Source organism: Poromitra crassiceps, assembly GCF_964638095.1.
Source record: "Poromitra crassiceps genome assembly, chromosome: 6".
NCBI classification, from domain to species: domain Eukaryota; kingdom Metazoa; phylum Chordata; class Actinopteri; order Beryciformes; family Melamphaidae; genus Poromitra; species Poromitra crassiceps.
This window is the reverse complement of record NC_139627.1, coordinates 38,545,058-38,562,744: the sequence shown is the minus strand read 5'-3', so window position 1 is coordinate 38,562,744 and position 17,687 is coordinate 38,545,058. Positions and strand designations below refer to the sequence as shown.

At 41.7% G+C, this 17,687-nt stretch overlaps 2 protein-coding genes across 5 annotated transcripts in view; one reads left to right on the top strand and one right to left on the bottom strand.

Moving 5' to 3' along the window:
* dcaf6 (ddb1 and cul4 associated factor 6) overlaps nucleotides 1-8,569 on the bottom strand; it is a 41,660-nt gene extending 33,091 nt beyond the window's left edge. For all 4 annotated transcript variants that reach the window (XM_083639025.1, XM_083639027.1, XM_083639026.1 and 1 more), the window contains exons 1-2: nucleotides 8,155-8,569; nucleotides 2,492-2,553 (exon numbers count right to left, since the gene is read on the bottom strand). In XM_083639025.1, the coding sequence (XP_083495151.1) occupies nucleotides 2,492-2,553; nucleotides 8,155-8,242 (150 nt within the window). In that variant the 5' untranslated portion in view covers nucleotides 8,243-8,569. The remainder of the gene's footprint in view (nucleotides 1-2,491; nucleotides 2,554-8,154) is intronic.
* A 1,990-nt stretch (nucleotides 8,570-10,559) lies between these two features.
* Nucleotides 10,560-17,642, top strand: mpc2b (mitochondrial pyruvate carrier 2b). Its single transcript, XM_083638662.1, has 5 exons — nucleotides 10,560-10,882; nucleotides 12,326-12,366; nucleotides 12,557-12,641; nucleotides 15,033-15,144; nucleotides 16,508-17,642. The coding sequence occupies exons 1-5, from the start codon at nucleotides 10,789-10,791 to the stop codon at nucleotides 16,557-16,559; spliced, it is 384 nt and encodes a 127-aa protein (XP_083494788.1). The 5' UTR covers nucleotides 10,560-10,788; the 3' UTR covers nucleotides 16,560-17,642.
* Nucleotides 17,643-17,687: the final 45 nt, after the last annotated feature.

The window sequence follows — 17,687 nt, the reverse complement described above, 5'->3', positions numbered from 1 at the left end:
AGAACTTTCACTTACGTCAAACATGCAGTATAATTGCACATATAATTATAACAAGGTACATCTATGATTAAATCTCTCACATCCAGTATGGGTTAAGTCAGAACACATCATACTGTACTGTATGTGGGTCTTCCTCCATCACTTTGAGACAGGGGAAGAATGACAGCTTCAGCGGGAGCACGGAAAGTTTTGGAGAGCTACTCTAATACCGCATTCAAGACAACTCGGACCGCCGTAAGTTTCAACACGGAACCTCCGGCCCGGACAGATTTGCGTTCACTCTGCACCTCCCGCTCGGGGGGGAAACCAAACTGTTGCTATAGCAACCCGCGTTAGCATGGTAGCCACCTACTAGTGAACAATGCTAACTGAACATGCTGAATGCTGAATTTCACACAGAGCGAAACACAGATGACACAAACACATATGAAACGTTAACATTACATATTAAGACCTCAAATTGTGTGTTAAAACGTCAACAAACGTCTTTATAATAATTCTGTGATTATCATTAACGATGCAAGTTGCCATTTTGATGTGGCTGTGACGTCAACTCGGAGAAACCGGAGCTCTGGATGATACCCGGATTTCCGAGCTGTAATTCCGGCCTGAACGACCGTTCAATTCACTTTTTACAGGTCGGAACCCATTTCTTCCGGCGGTCCGAGTTGTCTTGAACCTGGGCCCTGCAGGAAGAGGACGCTGCTGCAGCAAGTAACGTTCATCCATTCAGTGTTAACCCAGAGCACTAAGGTTTGCCTATACGTTGATTAAATAGCTCATGTATTCACAACATACCAGTAAAAAACATTCCTGAAAAGCCCTTTAACTGTGACGGTTGTGAGTAAGAAATAGTGAAGTGAGCCTGCCTCTGGGACTTCCATGCTGTGGCTGTTTTGGTTCTGGTGTTTTGGACAGAGTGATTGCCTGCGTGACAGAGCGCCTGGGCGTGTGACTGTAATGCCAGCTTCAGGTTTCTCGGGAGGCATTCGCAACTTGGCCCGAGGCCAAAAGCTCTGTTCGCTGTCAGACCCAACGTTTCACACGAGGGAGGCACCGATATGAAAGCTTTGGCCGATACCGATAACGGCCGATAACCGATATTTACCTATGTCGATATGATCTGAGTAAAAAACAAGTTTCTATGATAATCAAATTTTGTACATACTGAAAACCATGTAAATGCTGCAAATTTGAAAAAGTAATTATTTATTATTTATTTACAAAACATTTGGAAAAGCCCATAAATCATAGATTTACCACATTTCCTCTCAATATGAACATTTTGGCCGATACGATATTAACATTGCTGTTATTCTGCTCATTGGACCGATAAAGTAAAAAAAAAAAGAGTAACATCGGCGATGCCGATATGACGCACTGTTCTATTCACAAACATAGCGCTCCTCCCGCTGTTCTCAGCATAGGGTATTCAACAAACATGGCGTCAACTTCACAAGCTCTATTTCACACACTGACTGACAGAGAGAGGAAAGGTGACATGATGGGTTAAGGCAGTGGTTCCAATTCCCAACCTTTTTTGTCTTATGTACCACTTGAGCTGTTTAGCCATGCTGATAGTACTCCTTCACTCGTGCGTGTACTTTGTACCACAAGGAAACTGTGGCTGTGGCGGATCCGTGGATGTACAAGTATCCTAAATCCATACAAAATATATTTGTCGCTGAACTTCCAGTGTTTGGGCTTGGCCTCTTTTTTCCTTTCGTCACCGAGCTTCCCTAAATCTGAATCTGGAGTGACAACAACTGGATGTTTGAGCCATTTATCTATGCTGGATGCTACTGTAGCTAGTTGGTTTGCATGGTTTGACGTGTGTGAATGTGACCTCTTCACAGAGTAGTGCAAGTTGACACCTGCCGGAAATAAATTGTAATCCCCAATCTTTCTAAGTACCCCCCTACTACAAGCTGCTCAAGTACTATGGGGGGGGGGGGGTCGATACAGCATAGTATTGTGATATGATATTTTTTGGGCAATATATCGTATCTTATCGAATGCCAAGTATTGTGATATTTTAAATTATTATATAAATTGCCAAGTGCATACAACATTTATGACAGGTTTTTATGACAGTGTTGGTCAGTCTGTCTGCTTGACAATCCCGTTTTGCTGCAATAATTTTTTTTGAAGTGAGATGAACAGACTGGAAACTTTATTTCATTAGGTAAAATAAAACCGATGTTAATCAAGTTTGTTTCCTTTGGGGACATCATTTGCAGTTGAAAAAAGGTAATAAACCACAATATATTGCAATATCGCAATACTCAATAATATATCGCAATACCAGCATATCGCAACATCGCAATACTATCGTATCATGACTTAAGTATCGTGATAATATCGTATCGTGGGGCATCTGGTGATTTCCCACCCCTATCAAGTACCCCTAGGGGTGCATGTACCCCTGGTTGGGAAACACTGGGTTAAGGGACAGAAATCAACACAAAGGGAGGCACACAGAAACACTTACACAGCCATCATGTACATTCAGTGTCGCCTCGAGTTTAAGCCTCTGGACAAATTCTTTTCTACCTGTGAAAACAGAAAAAAGAGAATTAAAAGGCTAGCAGGTCAGCTTCCTAGCTTAGCTTGTATTTCTCGCCTGTTGCAGGCTAGCATATGTGGAGTTTTTCCAGTTAAGTGCAAAGTGAGTGTGTGGTGGAGTGTGATTAAATGTCACATGAAACATTTGCATTCAGTATTCCTGTAACATGTAATGTATTATTCATCCAGGAGAAGCATCTGCTGGCACCATTAGAGACATTAGAGGAAACAGAGTAGAGAGAGAGAGAGAAATAAAGAATAAAATCCCTGCAGAAATTATACTGCTGTAAGATAAAACCAAATATATTCAGGAGAACAGGGTTGATATGACCACACTTTACGTGGCCACTCAATTCTCTCTATAACACAGTAGCAGTTAATATCAAACTGGTCTTAAGTCTCACCATTCAAAAAGAATCCGATTAGAAACCACTTGTGAACATCTCTAATATCATGAGTGGAGAGAAAAGCATTTGTCCCTCCTTTTACTGTGAGATCACACTGAAGAACAGCTCCATAGAGATTGAACTGAAAAAAGACTAAAGGATGACAGAGTAGACGGGTTGTGAGTGAGTTATGGGTAACATTTACTTTTCGGTTCACAACTGTGATGAACCAAAACACTGAAAACAGTAGTGTATTTAAAAAAAATACAATTTTGTCCTCAGTTTCCCCTTCAGAAGCAGTTTCAGGATGACATCACATGAAGTCACATGGTCCTTGGGGTTCCGACTTTGAAGAGTCCTTTCGTAAACAAACTAGACAGAAAATAAAAGAAACGAGTGTAGAACCTAACCTATAACGTACAGTACATGCACTAGCATGTGGCTCGTTATGAACGTAAGGACTTTAAGGGTCTGACAAAGTGAAGCATTAATTAAGCGTTAAGAGCCACGGCGAGTCAGGTCTCGTCTAGCCAAATCATTCATGTAGGAATGACAGGAAGGAAGTGTTATATTCCAAGTTTCACAATGACAGACAGACACCCACGTGGCTCCACAGCATGAGGCCAACACCAAGTGTACGTTACATAAAGGCAATAAACAAGAACTATGGCAGACATCCATCTACAGACGAGATGTCTCTGTGACCTGCTGTAATGAAAAGGATCTAGCCCAAACACTGAGCCTCGTGGACCGGCTCCAAGCAGGTGAGCCTGAAACCAAGGCGCCGTCATTTTTAATTTAGAGAGCCAGGGGTGTCTGCTAAAGGAAATCTCCACCTTCAGATACTCTTACACCGTTATATACCATCAATCTGTGATGTTCACTCCACCTTCAGATACTCTTACACCGTTATATACCATCAATCTGTGATGTTCACTCCACCTTCAGATATTCTTACACTGTTATATACCATCAATCTGTGATGTTCACTCCACCTTCAGATACTCTTACACTGTTATATACCATCAATCTGTGATGTTGTTCACTCCACCTTCAGATACTCTTACACTGTTATATACCATCAATCTGTGATGATGTTCACTCCACCTTCAGATACTCTCACACTGTTATATACCATCAATCTGTAATGTTGTTCACTCCACCTTCAGATACTCCTACACCGTTATATACCATCAATCTGTGATGTTCACTCCACCTTCAGATACTCTTACACTGTTATATACCATCAATCTGTGATGGTCACTCCACCTTCAGATACTCTTACACCGTTATATACCATCAATCTGTGATGTTCACTCCACCTTCAGATACTCTTACACCATTATATACCATCAATCTGTGATGTTCACTCCACCTTCAGATACGGTACTCTTACACCGTTATATACCATCAATCTGTGATGTTCACTCCACCTTCAGATACTCCTACACCGTTATATATAGGGCTGTGGCGATTCACTTATCTCCCGATTCGATACTATCACGATACTTGGGTGCCGATTCGATATATATTGCGATTCTTAAGTATTGCGATTCTACGATTATTGCGATTCGATATTACGATTTATTGCGATTTGTTTCTTTTTTTAGTTTTCTTTTTTACACTAGATTAGAACATGGGAAAAGTTGAATCATACACTAGAGACTGTATATTATATCATGAGTAGGGCTGGGCGATATAGTTAAAAACAGGGGCGGACTGGGATACCAAGCAGGCCAGGCCGATATGGGCCGACACACGTGAAATTTGTCCGTTTGAAGCCCAATTTGGGCCAAGTCCAATTTTACAATGAGATGCACCCTTTAACCCTGGAGTGTAATTATTACTTCAGACTAACTAATAAAGTAATAAAACCACTAGTAAACCAGTAGGCGGCACCTGGCCTGCTGTTCAGTGAGTGGCCTGACTGCGGGCACCAAAAAAAAAAAAAAAAAAAAAAAAATTGTGATTATCGATTCTGGAATAAAAGATCGATTAAAAAAATCGTGACATTAAAAATCGCGATACTTAAGTGAATCGATTTTTTCCCCCACCCCTAGTTATATACCATCAATCTGTGATGTTCACTCCACCTTCAGATACTCTTACACCGTTACCATCAATCTGTGATGGTCACTGCATTCCATGAGTTATAAATGTTGTAATTTACCGTCTATTTGCCGTATCCACTTTCGCTCAACCTGCCTCATCTACTTATGCTTCTACTTCAGTATGTGATTTCCTGCATTTCCCAGAATACCTTTCAACAATCCCAAGAGAAGGGGTGCAAACATATTGCTTTCAATCAAATATGGGCATATGGGCACATAAATATAGTTAGCTAGCCAAATGGTTTATGAACATGGGAGTGTGACTCTCTATGCTCACCATCCCTTACTCAAAACACAAGCCATCTTGTGGCTGCATTGCATTCTGGTCTATTGAGGCTACTAGGGTGGATAAATTGTAGGGCTGTGGCGATTCACTTATCTCCCGATTCGATACTATCACGATTCTTGGGTGCCGATTCGATTTATATTGCGATTCTTAAGTATTGCGATTCTACGATTATTGCGATTCGATATTACGATTTATTGCGATTTTTGTTTATTTTTTTCTTTTATTTTTTCAGTTTGTTTGCTTTTTTACACTAGATTAGAACATGGGAAAAGTTGAATCATACACTAGAGACTGTATATTATATATCATGAGTAGCGCTGGGCGATATAGTTAAAAATAGGGGCGGACTGGGATCATAATTCAGGCCGGGCATTAGATACCAAGCAGGCCAGGCCGATATGGGCCGAATTATTACTTCAGACTAACTAATAAAGTAATAAAACCACTAGTAAACCAGTAGGCGGCGCCTGGCCTGCTGTTCAGTGAGTGGCCTGACTGCAAGCACCCAAAAAAAAAAAAAAAAAAAAAAAAATTTTTTTTTGCGATTATCGATTCTGGAATAAAAGATCGATCCAAAAAATCGTGACATTAAAAATCGCGATACTTAGGTGAATCGATTTTTTCCCCCACCCTAAATTGGCATCTCTGCCTCATGTTTGATGTATTTTCCATGAATGATTGTTGGAAGTCGGTGGAAAATGGTGAGTCTTGAAAGTAGTTCTTGATCTCTTTGATTCTGATCAGATGCACTGACACTCGAATCTACCTTGCATATAGGAATAAGAAAAATACACCACCAAACAACCCATACATGCAAGGTACAACAGCTGTTATTTAAACAGTGTGGTCAGGATGAATTTTTCCCTTATTCGTCATTCACTCCTAATTTTGCAGTTCAATGATATAGAAGAAACAGATTGAAATGGTCAACGAACGCACATCCCTACAGACTACCAAATACTCAACTCAACTGTCCTGGAAAGCAAATCACAATCACCTAGATGGCACTGAAGTGTTTCACACGGCTGTGGCATTTAAATAATAAAACATGCATACAGCTGATAGCCAAAAATGCAGGCCAACACAAGAGCACTTCTTTGTCAGTAATGGATAGTCTCGCTTGACCAGACTATCTCAGTTTATCGCTGTATCAGTGCTGGAACAATGCATCCAAAATAAGGCTGCAAGAAACTGATTCCTGTTGATAACTTCACAAAATTGTATGCCTTATATCTAACTGTGATATCTAAAGAACAAAATCAAAAGATAATCACCGACTGCTGCAGAGTAAATTTCATCCCTGCATATCAAAAGCTGCTAGTAATTTGTCACGCAAAATCTAATTATTTTGCATCTTTCCTTTGCATTTATGATTGATGCCGTCTTCCCTAATAGAAGCATGTTGTGCCAGTTGCTAACACAGGAGGTTATATTATGTGATAACCATCTTAGTATTGCTCATTTTGGCTCCTGTGTGGTATTAAAGTCTACCTGCATTACCATGCAAAATCCAGCCCAATGACAATATTAACCTCTGTAAAGGTCAGGGGAATCCCTACTAGACGATATATACATTTGCTTTGCTTTGTATCTTCCTCACATTTGCTTTGGTCTCCAGAGGGACAATATAAAGAAATGCTCATTCAGCTCCCCTTGAAGTGTCTTTGGGGTCTTGGCTGGGATTTACCATAGACCCCTGCTTGATGCCCCCACCCTCCTTCGAGCTAAATATATCCTATACCGGATCTGACCCACAGATCACTGTGTGGCTCCCCTGCCCCAAAGACAATGACAGCTCTAACCACATCCCAGTCAAGCTAAATACAGCACTAGTCAAATCCCTGTGTGGCACCTGCCCCACCTCTAAGCCACATTACAAGAAACCTTTCTGTCTAGTTGTATGGCTGCAGTCAGTGCTGTCCTCAGTTTACACTGCAGCCGTTTGGTGCTCTCTCAAAATAAACAGGAACAGACTAGACTAGCATCACAACACTGTAGCACAAAGGAAAGAGAAATGATGACAGGCTTATTTCTGACCTGAAGAAGTGCTGACAAAAAGCCAGATCTCATTGATTATCAGCAGTATAACGTCATAGGAATACACAAGACTAGTGAGTTGTATTAACTTGTCCCATTTTATCTTTCTAAATCAAGAAAAGAGGATAGGAAACTTGAATGGAAAGAAAGGGGATTGTAAATCATTTCAAACCACATGGCGCAGCTAATGTTACCTCTGCCTGCGCACTCATAACACAAGCTGTGCATCTGTCAAGTGACCATCTATATTGACAGGCAATGCTGCAATTTCTGTGCAAACCTATGGACGCTTTGAATGTGGAGAATGGAGATGAATGCGATTTTGCTCTGCAACTATAAATTCCAGCAGCTTCGAGGATTATGATCAAATAATCATCCCATCCCAGTATCTAACGCAGCTCTGGAAGAGAAAGTTTAACTAATTGTAACAGAGTCGTTGGGTTGTCTCTCACAGATCAAAGAAATTAAAAAATAACCCCAAAACATTATTATTCATGAATGACATTGATTGTTGTTATTACAACGGAATAGCTGCTAAACTTGCAACACGATTATCAACTGTAACAGCATGCTATATAACTAGTGAACAGCTATGGACCAAAATCATCTTTGCTTCTGTCCACCACCACATACCAAGCCTGTAACGTTAAGTTAGCTGGGTTAGCTCAGGTTAACCAATGCAATGGCAAATGAATGTTTGTGTTTGCGTTCTGGAGCATGTCTGACTTCACGCAGCTAGCTTACAAGTGGCTGGTTTTGTTCTTACCCAAGTAGTTGGTCCTGATGTTATTAGGATCGTTGTATCCAATTGAGCGTTTATTTACATCCCAGACTAGGTTGCCAGAGCAGGACATTGTGACCGAGCGTAGCTTTTTAATAATAACATTGAAATTGTAAGCTAACCATTTCTTCTGGATGTCGTCTTTATCGTCGTTTTGGTTCTGCCATCGAGATCAGTTCCAGCCCTGTGTGTCGGGGCAGCGCTAGCTAGCTACGATATGCGACATTAGCATCGCTGTTGTGAAAACCTCCCCAGTTCCTCAGTCTGCGTTAACAACAGGCTGTATCTTCCCCCGCTGTTGTTGTCTCTCTGCCTCGTCAGCCTAGCTTGCTTTGCTTGGCTCTAGCAGACAGCAGTCCGGCTGTAGCCAATACATAATAATGAGCTACCTCTCCCGAACCCCAATAACCACAAACAACGCGATGAACGCATTTTGGCAGATGTCAGGTGCGCTCGCTCTAAGAAGCCGAGAAGCTGCCGGGGTGGAGCAATTACCAGAGACTTTTCAGAAGAGAAATCCAGACAAAAGCTATTTGCAATTTTCATTATTATTATTTAATTGTTTACTACATGGAAAAAACCGTTTGTTTGTTTGTTTGTTTGTTTGTTTGTTTGTTTGTTTCTTTCTTTCTTTCTTTCTTTCTTTCTTTCTTTCTTTCTTTCTTTCTTTCTTTACATTTAATTAATGTTAAAAAGGCACAGGCAGACACATACAATACAGTACACACACACACACACACACACACACACACACACACACACACACACACACACACACACACACACACACACACACACACACACACACACACACACATTCACACACACAGATACAAGAGGAAGATGAGACTGTAGGCTATTGTTACTTTTTGTATTGTTACTTTTTTATTATGCTGTATTTTATTAGTAAAAGGGAAAAAGTGAACAGTGAGCACACTCCAAAAAATATATATATAACTTCGGTGCAGGGCACAAACAATATCAAGTCACAGCAGGAAACGCCAGCACACAAAAAACTGTGGAAGGCCTGTGTGCCGAAACTGTTTGTGCTGTGCTGCTGCCCTACCCAGACTACAGGTATTAAACCTTCAAAAATACTTTTTTGTGTGCTGGTATTTTATTAGTAGCCTACTAACTGTACTATATTTTATTTATTACTGGTCCCTCACACACATTAGGGGAGCCTGCTGTGGTTAAGGTTCAAGTGTTGGATCTGTCCTCGAGCAAATCAGTGGCTCCCTCCAGCTGCAGTACTTCTGCTCTGCACTCTGACCTCCCTGCATGCAGAAGGCCCCTTCAGAGGTCAATAACATCACCAGTGGGCCACTGGCAGTGGTTTATTTGCAACCTTGGCTGTAGCCTACAGGGGGAATCAAAACTGTTGTGGAGTATGTTGTTGTTGGTTATGTTTCTCCTCCAGTTTACCTGCCTGGTCTTCGAATCTGCCCACTCCACTGAGTTGAGTTTTGGCTGCTGCATGTCATTGCTTGCTTTCTATCCAGAACTAAGAAGTTGATTGCTTTTAGCTCAGATGTGCTGTGCTTGACAAAACCCTTTGACATCACCATTTTCATGCTTCACTGGAAACAAGTGTCCCTGCCACTCTGGAAAGGGCTATTTGGTTAGCTAGCTAGTGGACTATCTTGCTTAGTTGCCCAAATCTGTCCTATCATATTAAGAAGCTCTATACGGTTTGTAATGATTGGGTTTCAACTGTGCTCTGGATAATTTTGGGCTGTGGTATTCCGATAATTTTGAATTTATTTTGTCCACACCCTGTATTTCTTATCTAGACAGCTTGACACCACTCATCAAAAAGTCTAGATCTGGATCAACATTTGTCCAAAATTAAGTTAATAGAAAACCTGTCAAAACTCAGTTTACTCTCCTTATTTGTAGCCTACAACATAGAGTTTGCCAACATTTTATGCTGGTACAAATATTTAAGATTAACAATTCATAGTGAGTAGCCTAGTAGTAGGCTATCAAATTGACACGAACTATCAGCATGGGTCATTTAAGGAAAAATACATACACTTTTTTTTGGGATTGTGTGTGTGTGTGTGTGTGTGTGTGTGTGTGTGTGTGTGTGTGTGTGTGTGTGTGTGTGTGTGTGTGTGTGCGTGTGCGCGTGTGCGCGTGTGCGCGTGTGCGCGTGTGTGTGTGTGTGTCGGAGTTCTTTTCCGTGGTGTTTATAGTTTCCATATGACTGCATCAAGAGAGAAAGATTACGTTGTTTCTCTCCGCCCAGCGGGGACACCCCGGGCTTGAAATGTTACGAGCCTATCTAAACCAATAATCTGCGGGCAGCTGGTCCAGCGGACCAATGGGAACAGGGAACGCTTGTGGCACCGCCCCCCTCATTCGGTAGGTTGCAGCGTGAGGGCAGGAGACCACTGACGGCTAGCACTAGCATGGCTACAGCGCTGCCGAGGAAGGTCGGATAGTACGACAACATCCTGACATCGCAACGAGACGCAGGCAACACGCGAAACGGCTGTTTATTTGGTGCTTTTTAGAAAGGCTGACTAGCTAGTTAGCGATTTAGCTCCAATTCCCGCTTTACTGTACTGTACGTTAACGTTAGCAGCTAGCATTGCTGTTTGAATACCCACAATCATGGCTGCGTTAAGAGCGTCCTACCATAGGATTTTGGGTAGAATCGAGCATATCCTGCCCGCGAAGTTGAGACCTATATACAACCACCCAGCAGGTAAGTTCATGTTACAGTGACAATCAGACAATCTCTTGATTAGCAAGATGAGCCTCTGATGCACGGAGGTTTGTTTTTTGGATGATGGAGGCTCTGTTTACAGTACACTTTTGTACATTATGTACACGTATGATGCACCGATCTCGTCTTCACGTCATAACGCATTTTATTTTATTTTATTTTAGGTGATAAAACAGCATCTTGTCTTGGCATTGGTGCTTTAATAGTCTCGTTTTCGGCCAAGGCAAATGCACTTGGAGACCCTAATCTCCTGAGATCACACAGGCTAAGCTTGTCCTGATAAGAGCTAGTAGACATTAGACACACATCCATTGTGAGATATATTAACTTGACTAGACGGTGTAAGATTAAAGGTTGTTGGCGGCAACCTGTTTTTTGTTGTGTCTGTGCAAGGGTAATGTGATATAGAACTCAGGTTGTCAAGGACAACTTTCTGACCAGTAGGGAGGCATGGTGCCACTGCCAAAAGCTAACTCTTTAAAAGGTGATTGGCTGAGAGACCGACCTCCTTATTTTGCTCTATTTCCTTCTTTTTCGTCTATAGCAGTGTTTGAGAGGGAGGAGACTAAAGTGGATATACCAGACCTGCCCCGTTACTCATATTTGTGTGTGTGTGTTTGATGTCACATGTACCTCCAACACACACACACACACACACACACACACACACACACACACACACACACACACACACACACACACACACACACACACACACACACACACACACACATATACAGAACACCTGTGTGTGCATTTGAAGGGACATGACGTCTGAGTTTTTTGGAAACCCGTGTTTTCAGTGCATTCATTAGCCTGCAGGTCCTCACCCCCCCCCCCCCCCCCCAGCTATAAAACCTGAATTCAACAACTAGCATCATTGTTAACTCATTGTTAATCATTGTTAACGGCTCAGCTCATCCAAACAATATAGTTGTAAATATACTGCAACTGCCCCTCTGTCCTGATATAAATATCCAAATAAGAGCTATTCTTGAACTGCAACACCTGCTGGTAGTGGGAGTGATTCTGCAGTGGGCCGAGGAGCAGACCTGTAGCATGGTTAAAACAATCCTGATAACCTGATCTCACATTCTGTGTCACTCTACGTATCAGAACAAAACAGAATGTGAGCTCACGTGATCAGGATGGTTTACCAGGCTAGCGAACCTGAGCCTCGGAACCAAAATGTTGGATACGAAGCTAATGCAGCTCATAAATATGAAACACAACTTTTTTTGCATCAGAGGATGTATCTAATCTATGAACCAGATACTCAGGCTTGCCTCTCTTCTAATCTTTTCACCCATTAAGAGAGCCTTGCAGGAGAATTGGGCGGAGAAAACCTGGGTGAAATGAAACCATATACATATAAAATACTAATGACCTAATATACTGTTTCCCCATTTTCTTTAATTCTAGGTCCAAAAACGGTTTTCTTCTGGGCCCCAGTGTTTAAATGGGTAAGGCGATTCCACACTGTCCAAATAGTACCAGTTATATTTACATACTGTAGTGTAGACAGATATACCACCACCATATGTCACCAATGTGTAATTATTAGTCAGTTCAAATCAATTTGTTGATGATTATGATAGATAATCCACACCAGATTTGATGGAGTGAAGGTAATCTGGTTTATCACCACAACAGGGTCTGGTTTGTGCTGGACTGGCTGATATGACTCGACCAGCAGATAAACTCAGTACCTCCCAGTCTGCAGTGCTGACAGCCACAGGTAAGTGCAGCTCATTTTGAGTTCACTCAGTGAATTTACATCAATGGAAAGTTTGCCAGTTGAGCCGTGAGGGCATAAAGTCTCAAATTGAAATGTGCATTTATTGACGTTTAAAACAGACCAGTTTGAACATTACATGGTCACTGGCTTTAAAGTTGTAACTAATAAATCAGGACAATTTGATTTGAACCAGAACAATGAACCCACAATTGCCAGCCGTATTTGGTTTTGGAATTTGCGTATTTACTGGGCATGAAATTATGTTACCTACTTCCTTATCTAAATTGAAAGGGGGAAAATTGAGTTTGAAGAAAAGAATATAGACGCTGACATTTTACATGATCTGCTAGTTTTTCCAAATATTTGTTTCAAGCCGAGAGCAGTTTCACCATTATAAAATCTTCCTCCTTAACTGAAAGAGAGATGTTCAAAGGTGGAAACATAAAAGCTGAACAACCCTTTTTTGAGCCCAGACCCCAGAAGGGGCGGTTTGCTTGAAGGAAATTAATTTTCTCATGAGAAAAGAAAAATACTAATAATCCAAAGGAAATATATATATTTTTTAATTCAGGCAGAAGCGTGACAATCACTTTTACCCTGTTTACTGTGACTCCTTAAAGCCCCCCTCCAGTCAGTTTTTCATACCCATACAATCATTGATGTTCTATGAAAACGTACATGTACCACATCAATTGCACCAAAGAACTTGAATGTGCAGCACAATGACTGTGACTGCAGCGCTGTTCTCGGTTTGTCTGTTCTCTCTTTGTTCAACTCTTTGTTTGGTCCAGAGCGGAAATACTGGAAACAGTCGCCGCCATGCCCATGACGGTTGCTCGCATCTCCGTAAAAACCTTATTTTAGAGCCACAATATTGTTCTAATATCAACAAGTAGCCAACATATTATGGAAAGACCGTGACTTGAACTGATTGACTTTGATGATTAAAAAATTTGAAAATTATGATAACGTTGCATGTTTTAACAATTATTTTGCAAGGAACTAGAACTTGAAAGGAACAGTCTTAGTAAATTGAAGCAGCAGGGGAAGTTGAGTAGTGTGAAGTGGAAGAGGGAGTCACACACATTGCACATAATTATCCTCGCCAGGAATATTGAAAAGTATTTAATTTGATCATTTTAAAGTCTGTAAACACACTGTTTTTAGCCAGTCTCTTTGTTGTTGAAAGAGGTAAAAACGTGAATCGAGGTATGTGTGTGCGCCTGTGTGTGTGTGTGTGTGTGTGTGTGTGTGTGTGTGTGTGTGTGTGTGTGTGTGTGTGTGTGTGTGTGTGTGTGTGTGTGTGTGTGTGTGCGCGTGCGTGGCTGGCTGGCTGGCTGGCTGTGGTAATGGATCACCCGGCTCTACTTGAGGGCACTGAGCAGGTAGCAATTTTCTGATGGCAAAGCATTTGAAACTGCCACAGGTGAAATACCTGCATCACTCATTTGAGGTGCGGCCAGAAGTGCAACACGGTTTAAAGTTTCAGCCCATATACACTAGAGCAGCGCAACAGCAACTTTCAAACAATATATATAGAAGGGGTACGGTGGCGCAGTCGGTAGCGCTGTCGCCTCACAGTTAGAAGGTCCTGAGTTCGATTCTCGCCTGGGACACTGTGGGCGCTATGGTTGTGTTCCCCCCATATCTTCAGTGCCTACTGCCCAGGTGGGTTATCTCGTCGAAAGGGCCTTTCTCTCTGTGTGGAGTTTGCATGTTCTCCCCGTGCTCCCCCCAGGGGGTTCGTCCGTATATAACCCCCCCCATTAAAAACATGCAGACATGGTCATCCGACCAGTGACGACAACATCCGAAGTTGGTCCCCGGGCGCTGTACGAGAAAGCGACCACTGCTCCTGGCCTGCCCCTCGGAGGAAAGGACATGCCTGGATGGGTTAAATGCAGAGGACACTTTTCACCGGCCACCGTCAGCATGAGTGTGTTGTGGCCGCATGCATGTATTGTGGTGTTCGTGTGACAATAAAAGACGGGCTTGTCCGTTACGAGAGTTTTTAGAAGCCAAATAACCATGTGACAGCTCAAAAAACATAATTTGCGGATGATTCGCTCTCAATGAACTAGTTTGACATTAGTGTAGGTCGGAGCTGTATTTGGCAACCTACTGATCCAAAGAGTTGAACATTATGTGGTTTGGCAAGTGGATCTGTTGAGTCTTGAATTCTTGACGTACATTTCCAGAATTGTTGAAGCTTATCAGTTCAGTGTCTGACATCATCAATCTGTGGCAAAGGTTGTCTGATGCGTCTGTTCTCTGTTGATGCAATATTTTGTGTAAATAAATCTTATCTGTCGCTATTCTGCCAGACTCTGTTCAGTTTATCTCTCTTTGACATGCTTAACCTTCACTCTTGCTGTTTTCCTTCTCCACCAGGACTGATTTGGTCCAGGTATTCTTTGGTCATTATCCCAAAGAACTGGAACCTGTTTTGCGTCAACTTCTTCGTTGGTGGAGCAGGAAGCTCCCAGCTCTACAGGATTTGGAGGTGTGTGCGCTGAACTCGGATCAAAGAGTGCTTACCCACAACCAACCAATCAGTAGCTTGTCCCGAGTGATTACCCTCTGTTATCATCTCCATTAGTATTTTAATTGTCGTGCAGTAAGAAAACATCGGCAACAAGTTATTGTTTACAGGGATGCAAACTATTCACCTTTAGGTGACAGTCACCTTTTTGATCCCCAAATAGGGCACATAATTGAATGATTTTGAGGGTTTTTTGTCTGCCTTGGTATCTGTCACCTTTTGCACTATGGTGAGTTTGCATCCCTGTGTTTAACAAAGTGCATTGCAGCTGATAAGCTAAAAGTCATGGTAAACATGACATACAGTTCATGTGTGCTTAGTTTCCAATGTGTGCTTAGTTTCCAATGTCAGACTTTTTTAGCCATTGCCTAAAATGGTCAATGCCTCTGACAAGAAACTGTCATAAAGAGGAAAGGCAACTGAAAGACTAACAAGCGCCACCTTGCAATAGCTGCAACCACATGTGCAAATTTCCAAAATGCAGGATGGCAGGGGCAGCCCACCCTACTGTGCCCCCCTGCATTTTGAGATCCCCCATTTTAGTCAATGGGCATGAACACAACACACACCTTCTCACACACACACACACACACACACACATGAACACAACACACACCTTCACACTCACACACATGAACATGAACACAACACACACCTTCACACACACTTGACCTCCATGCTAAGTTTCAGCCCTCTGCCACCCTGCATTTTGAGATCCCCCATTTTAGTCAATGGGCATGAACACACACATCAACACACACACCTTCACACACACTTGACCTCCATGCTAAGTTTCAGCCCTCTGCCCCTGCCATCCTGCATTTTGGAAGTTGCCCCGCACCGCCCCCCAGCCAATTGGCATGAACACACACACACACACACACACACACACACACACACACCTCACCCCTCACCCCTCACCCCTCACCCTCTGGGTGAAAACTGTGCCCTAAAGGGTGGTCAACTTTTTGTGGACCAACCAACCTACAGAGTGACTTATGGAGCTGCTCTTCGCAGCTAATAAAGACCTCAATGGGAAATGGGAGTTTGTCTGTGGAAAGACTTCTATGGTAAACCTGGTTTCAATGAGGAGACTCCTATCAGGGTTTTCAATTTGGAAAAGCTTTTCAATCAATTGAGAGCATTATGTATAATTTTTTTTTGATGCAGCAGTCATTCCTTGGGAGTTAGTATTTTCCCAATTTCTGTACATCTTTTTGTCTGCTTTTTTTTGTCTATGGCTATAAGGGATTTGTGCAAATAGAAATGCAAATATGGAATTATTTGTAATAAACAATGTCAAATTGTCTTCTTCCCTCAATAGGCATAAGCAAGAGCAGAAGGAAAAGGCTAAGGAGGAGGCTGCACAGTCCTGAGTGCGTTCGGCTCGTGTTGCCAATCCTCCACTGTAGTGGACTGAAAGGGAGACCTTCCCCCCAGCCCCTCCCCTTAGTGGGCACAAACCCACCCTCTCATCATCTCCACATCCCACCGGTCTCCATAACATCCATCCATGCCATAACCATTATTTTACCACAGAAAGCCTTGTTTCCGTGTTGGAAATGTGACGTTTTCCTGAAGTTTTCTTAGGCGTTTTTAATTGTAATCAACACACACTCAAGAATGGTGATCACCAACGCACAAGTTGTTTTTTTAAGTACTACTTGTTCCACACATTGTATGATTGTACATTCTTAAATTAATTAAATTAAGTCCATGCTTAATGTCATGCACTTTTGAGGTCGTTTTGCTTTTTCCATAATTTCTGGTGTAATAATATCAGTACCTCATGCGATAATTTCCTAAGAATAAAACTTGGATCAGTGTTGAATGTGGTTTAAGGAATGTTTCAAACTGAATTCAAGGAAGCTATCATCACATTTCTCTTTTCATTACTTATTTATAATTGGTAACAATTGTGGAATCTGTACCTTAAATCATTCTTGATTACCATGTTAACAGTTCCATCCATTTTAATGGCTTTAACTATAGCAGTCAATGTGTGTGAGGTGAGAAAATAATTTATGATTCAACAATTTCATTTGATCACATTGTTCTCTTCTAGTGAAAACTATATAAATTTAGAGAGCTGCTATTTTTCTGTCATTCCTTTATCAGGAATACTTACAATGCCACTAAATGTGCAGCTACTGTGTTTAGGATCAGATTTATCACAGTACTGAAAGAGGCCACCAGCAATTGCTGTTAGTGGAAAGCTATCAAAACATTGCTATGGATGCCTCTTAGAAAGCGGTCATTCTTGCGTGTAAGAATAGCTTTCTTTTAAATGTACTTACTAGTTACATTATAATCCCCTGACTGTTCTAGCAATAATTTGTGTCAATCATCACTTTTCTAATACTCTAATCTGAACTACTGTTTTTAACAAATGACACTTGGTTTATCTTTATGGCTCTGTGGCTATGTAATGGCTATGTAATGCTAATAAATCCTGTTTCACACCTATATTTGATTTAAAGTTTGCACAAGTACTTTGAATGATG

Excerpts from the sequence above, each read along its gene's own strand:
- mpc2b (XM_083638662.1), top strand. The coding sequence starts at position 10,789 with ATGGCTGCGTTAAGAGCGTCCTACCATAGGATTTTGGGTAGAATCGAG. Across the intron at positions 10,883-12,325 it reads TATATACAACCACCCAGCAG|GTCCAAAAACGGTTTTCTTC; the intron begins GTAAGTTCATGT and ends CTTTAATTCTAG. Across the intron at positions 15,145-16,507 it reads CAGCTCTACAGGATTTGGAG|GCATAAGCAAGAGCAGAAGG; the intron begins GTGTGTGCGCTG and ends TTCCCTCAATAG.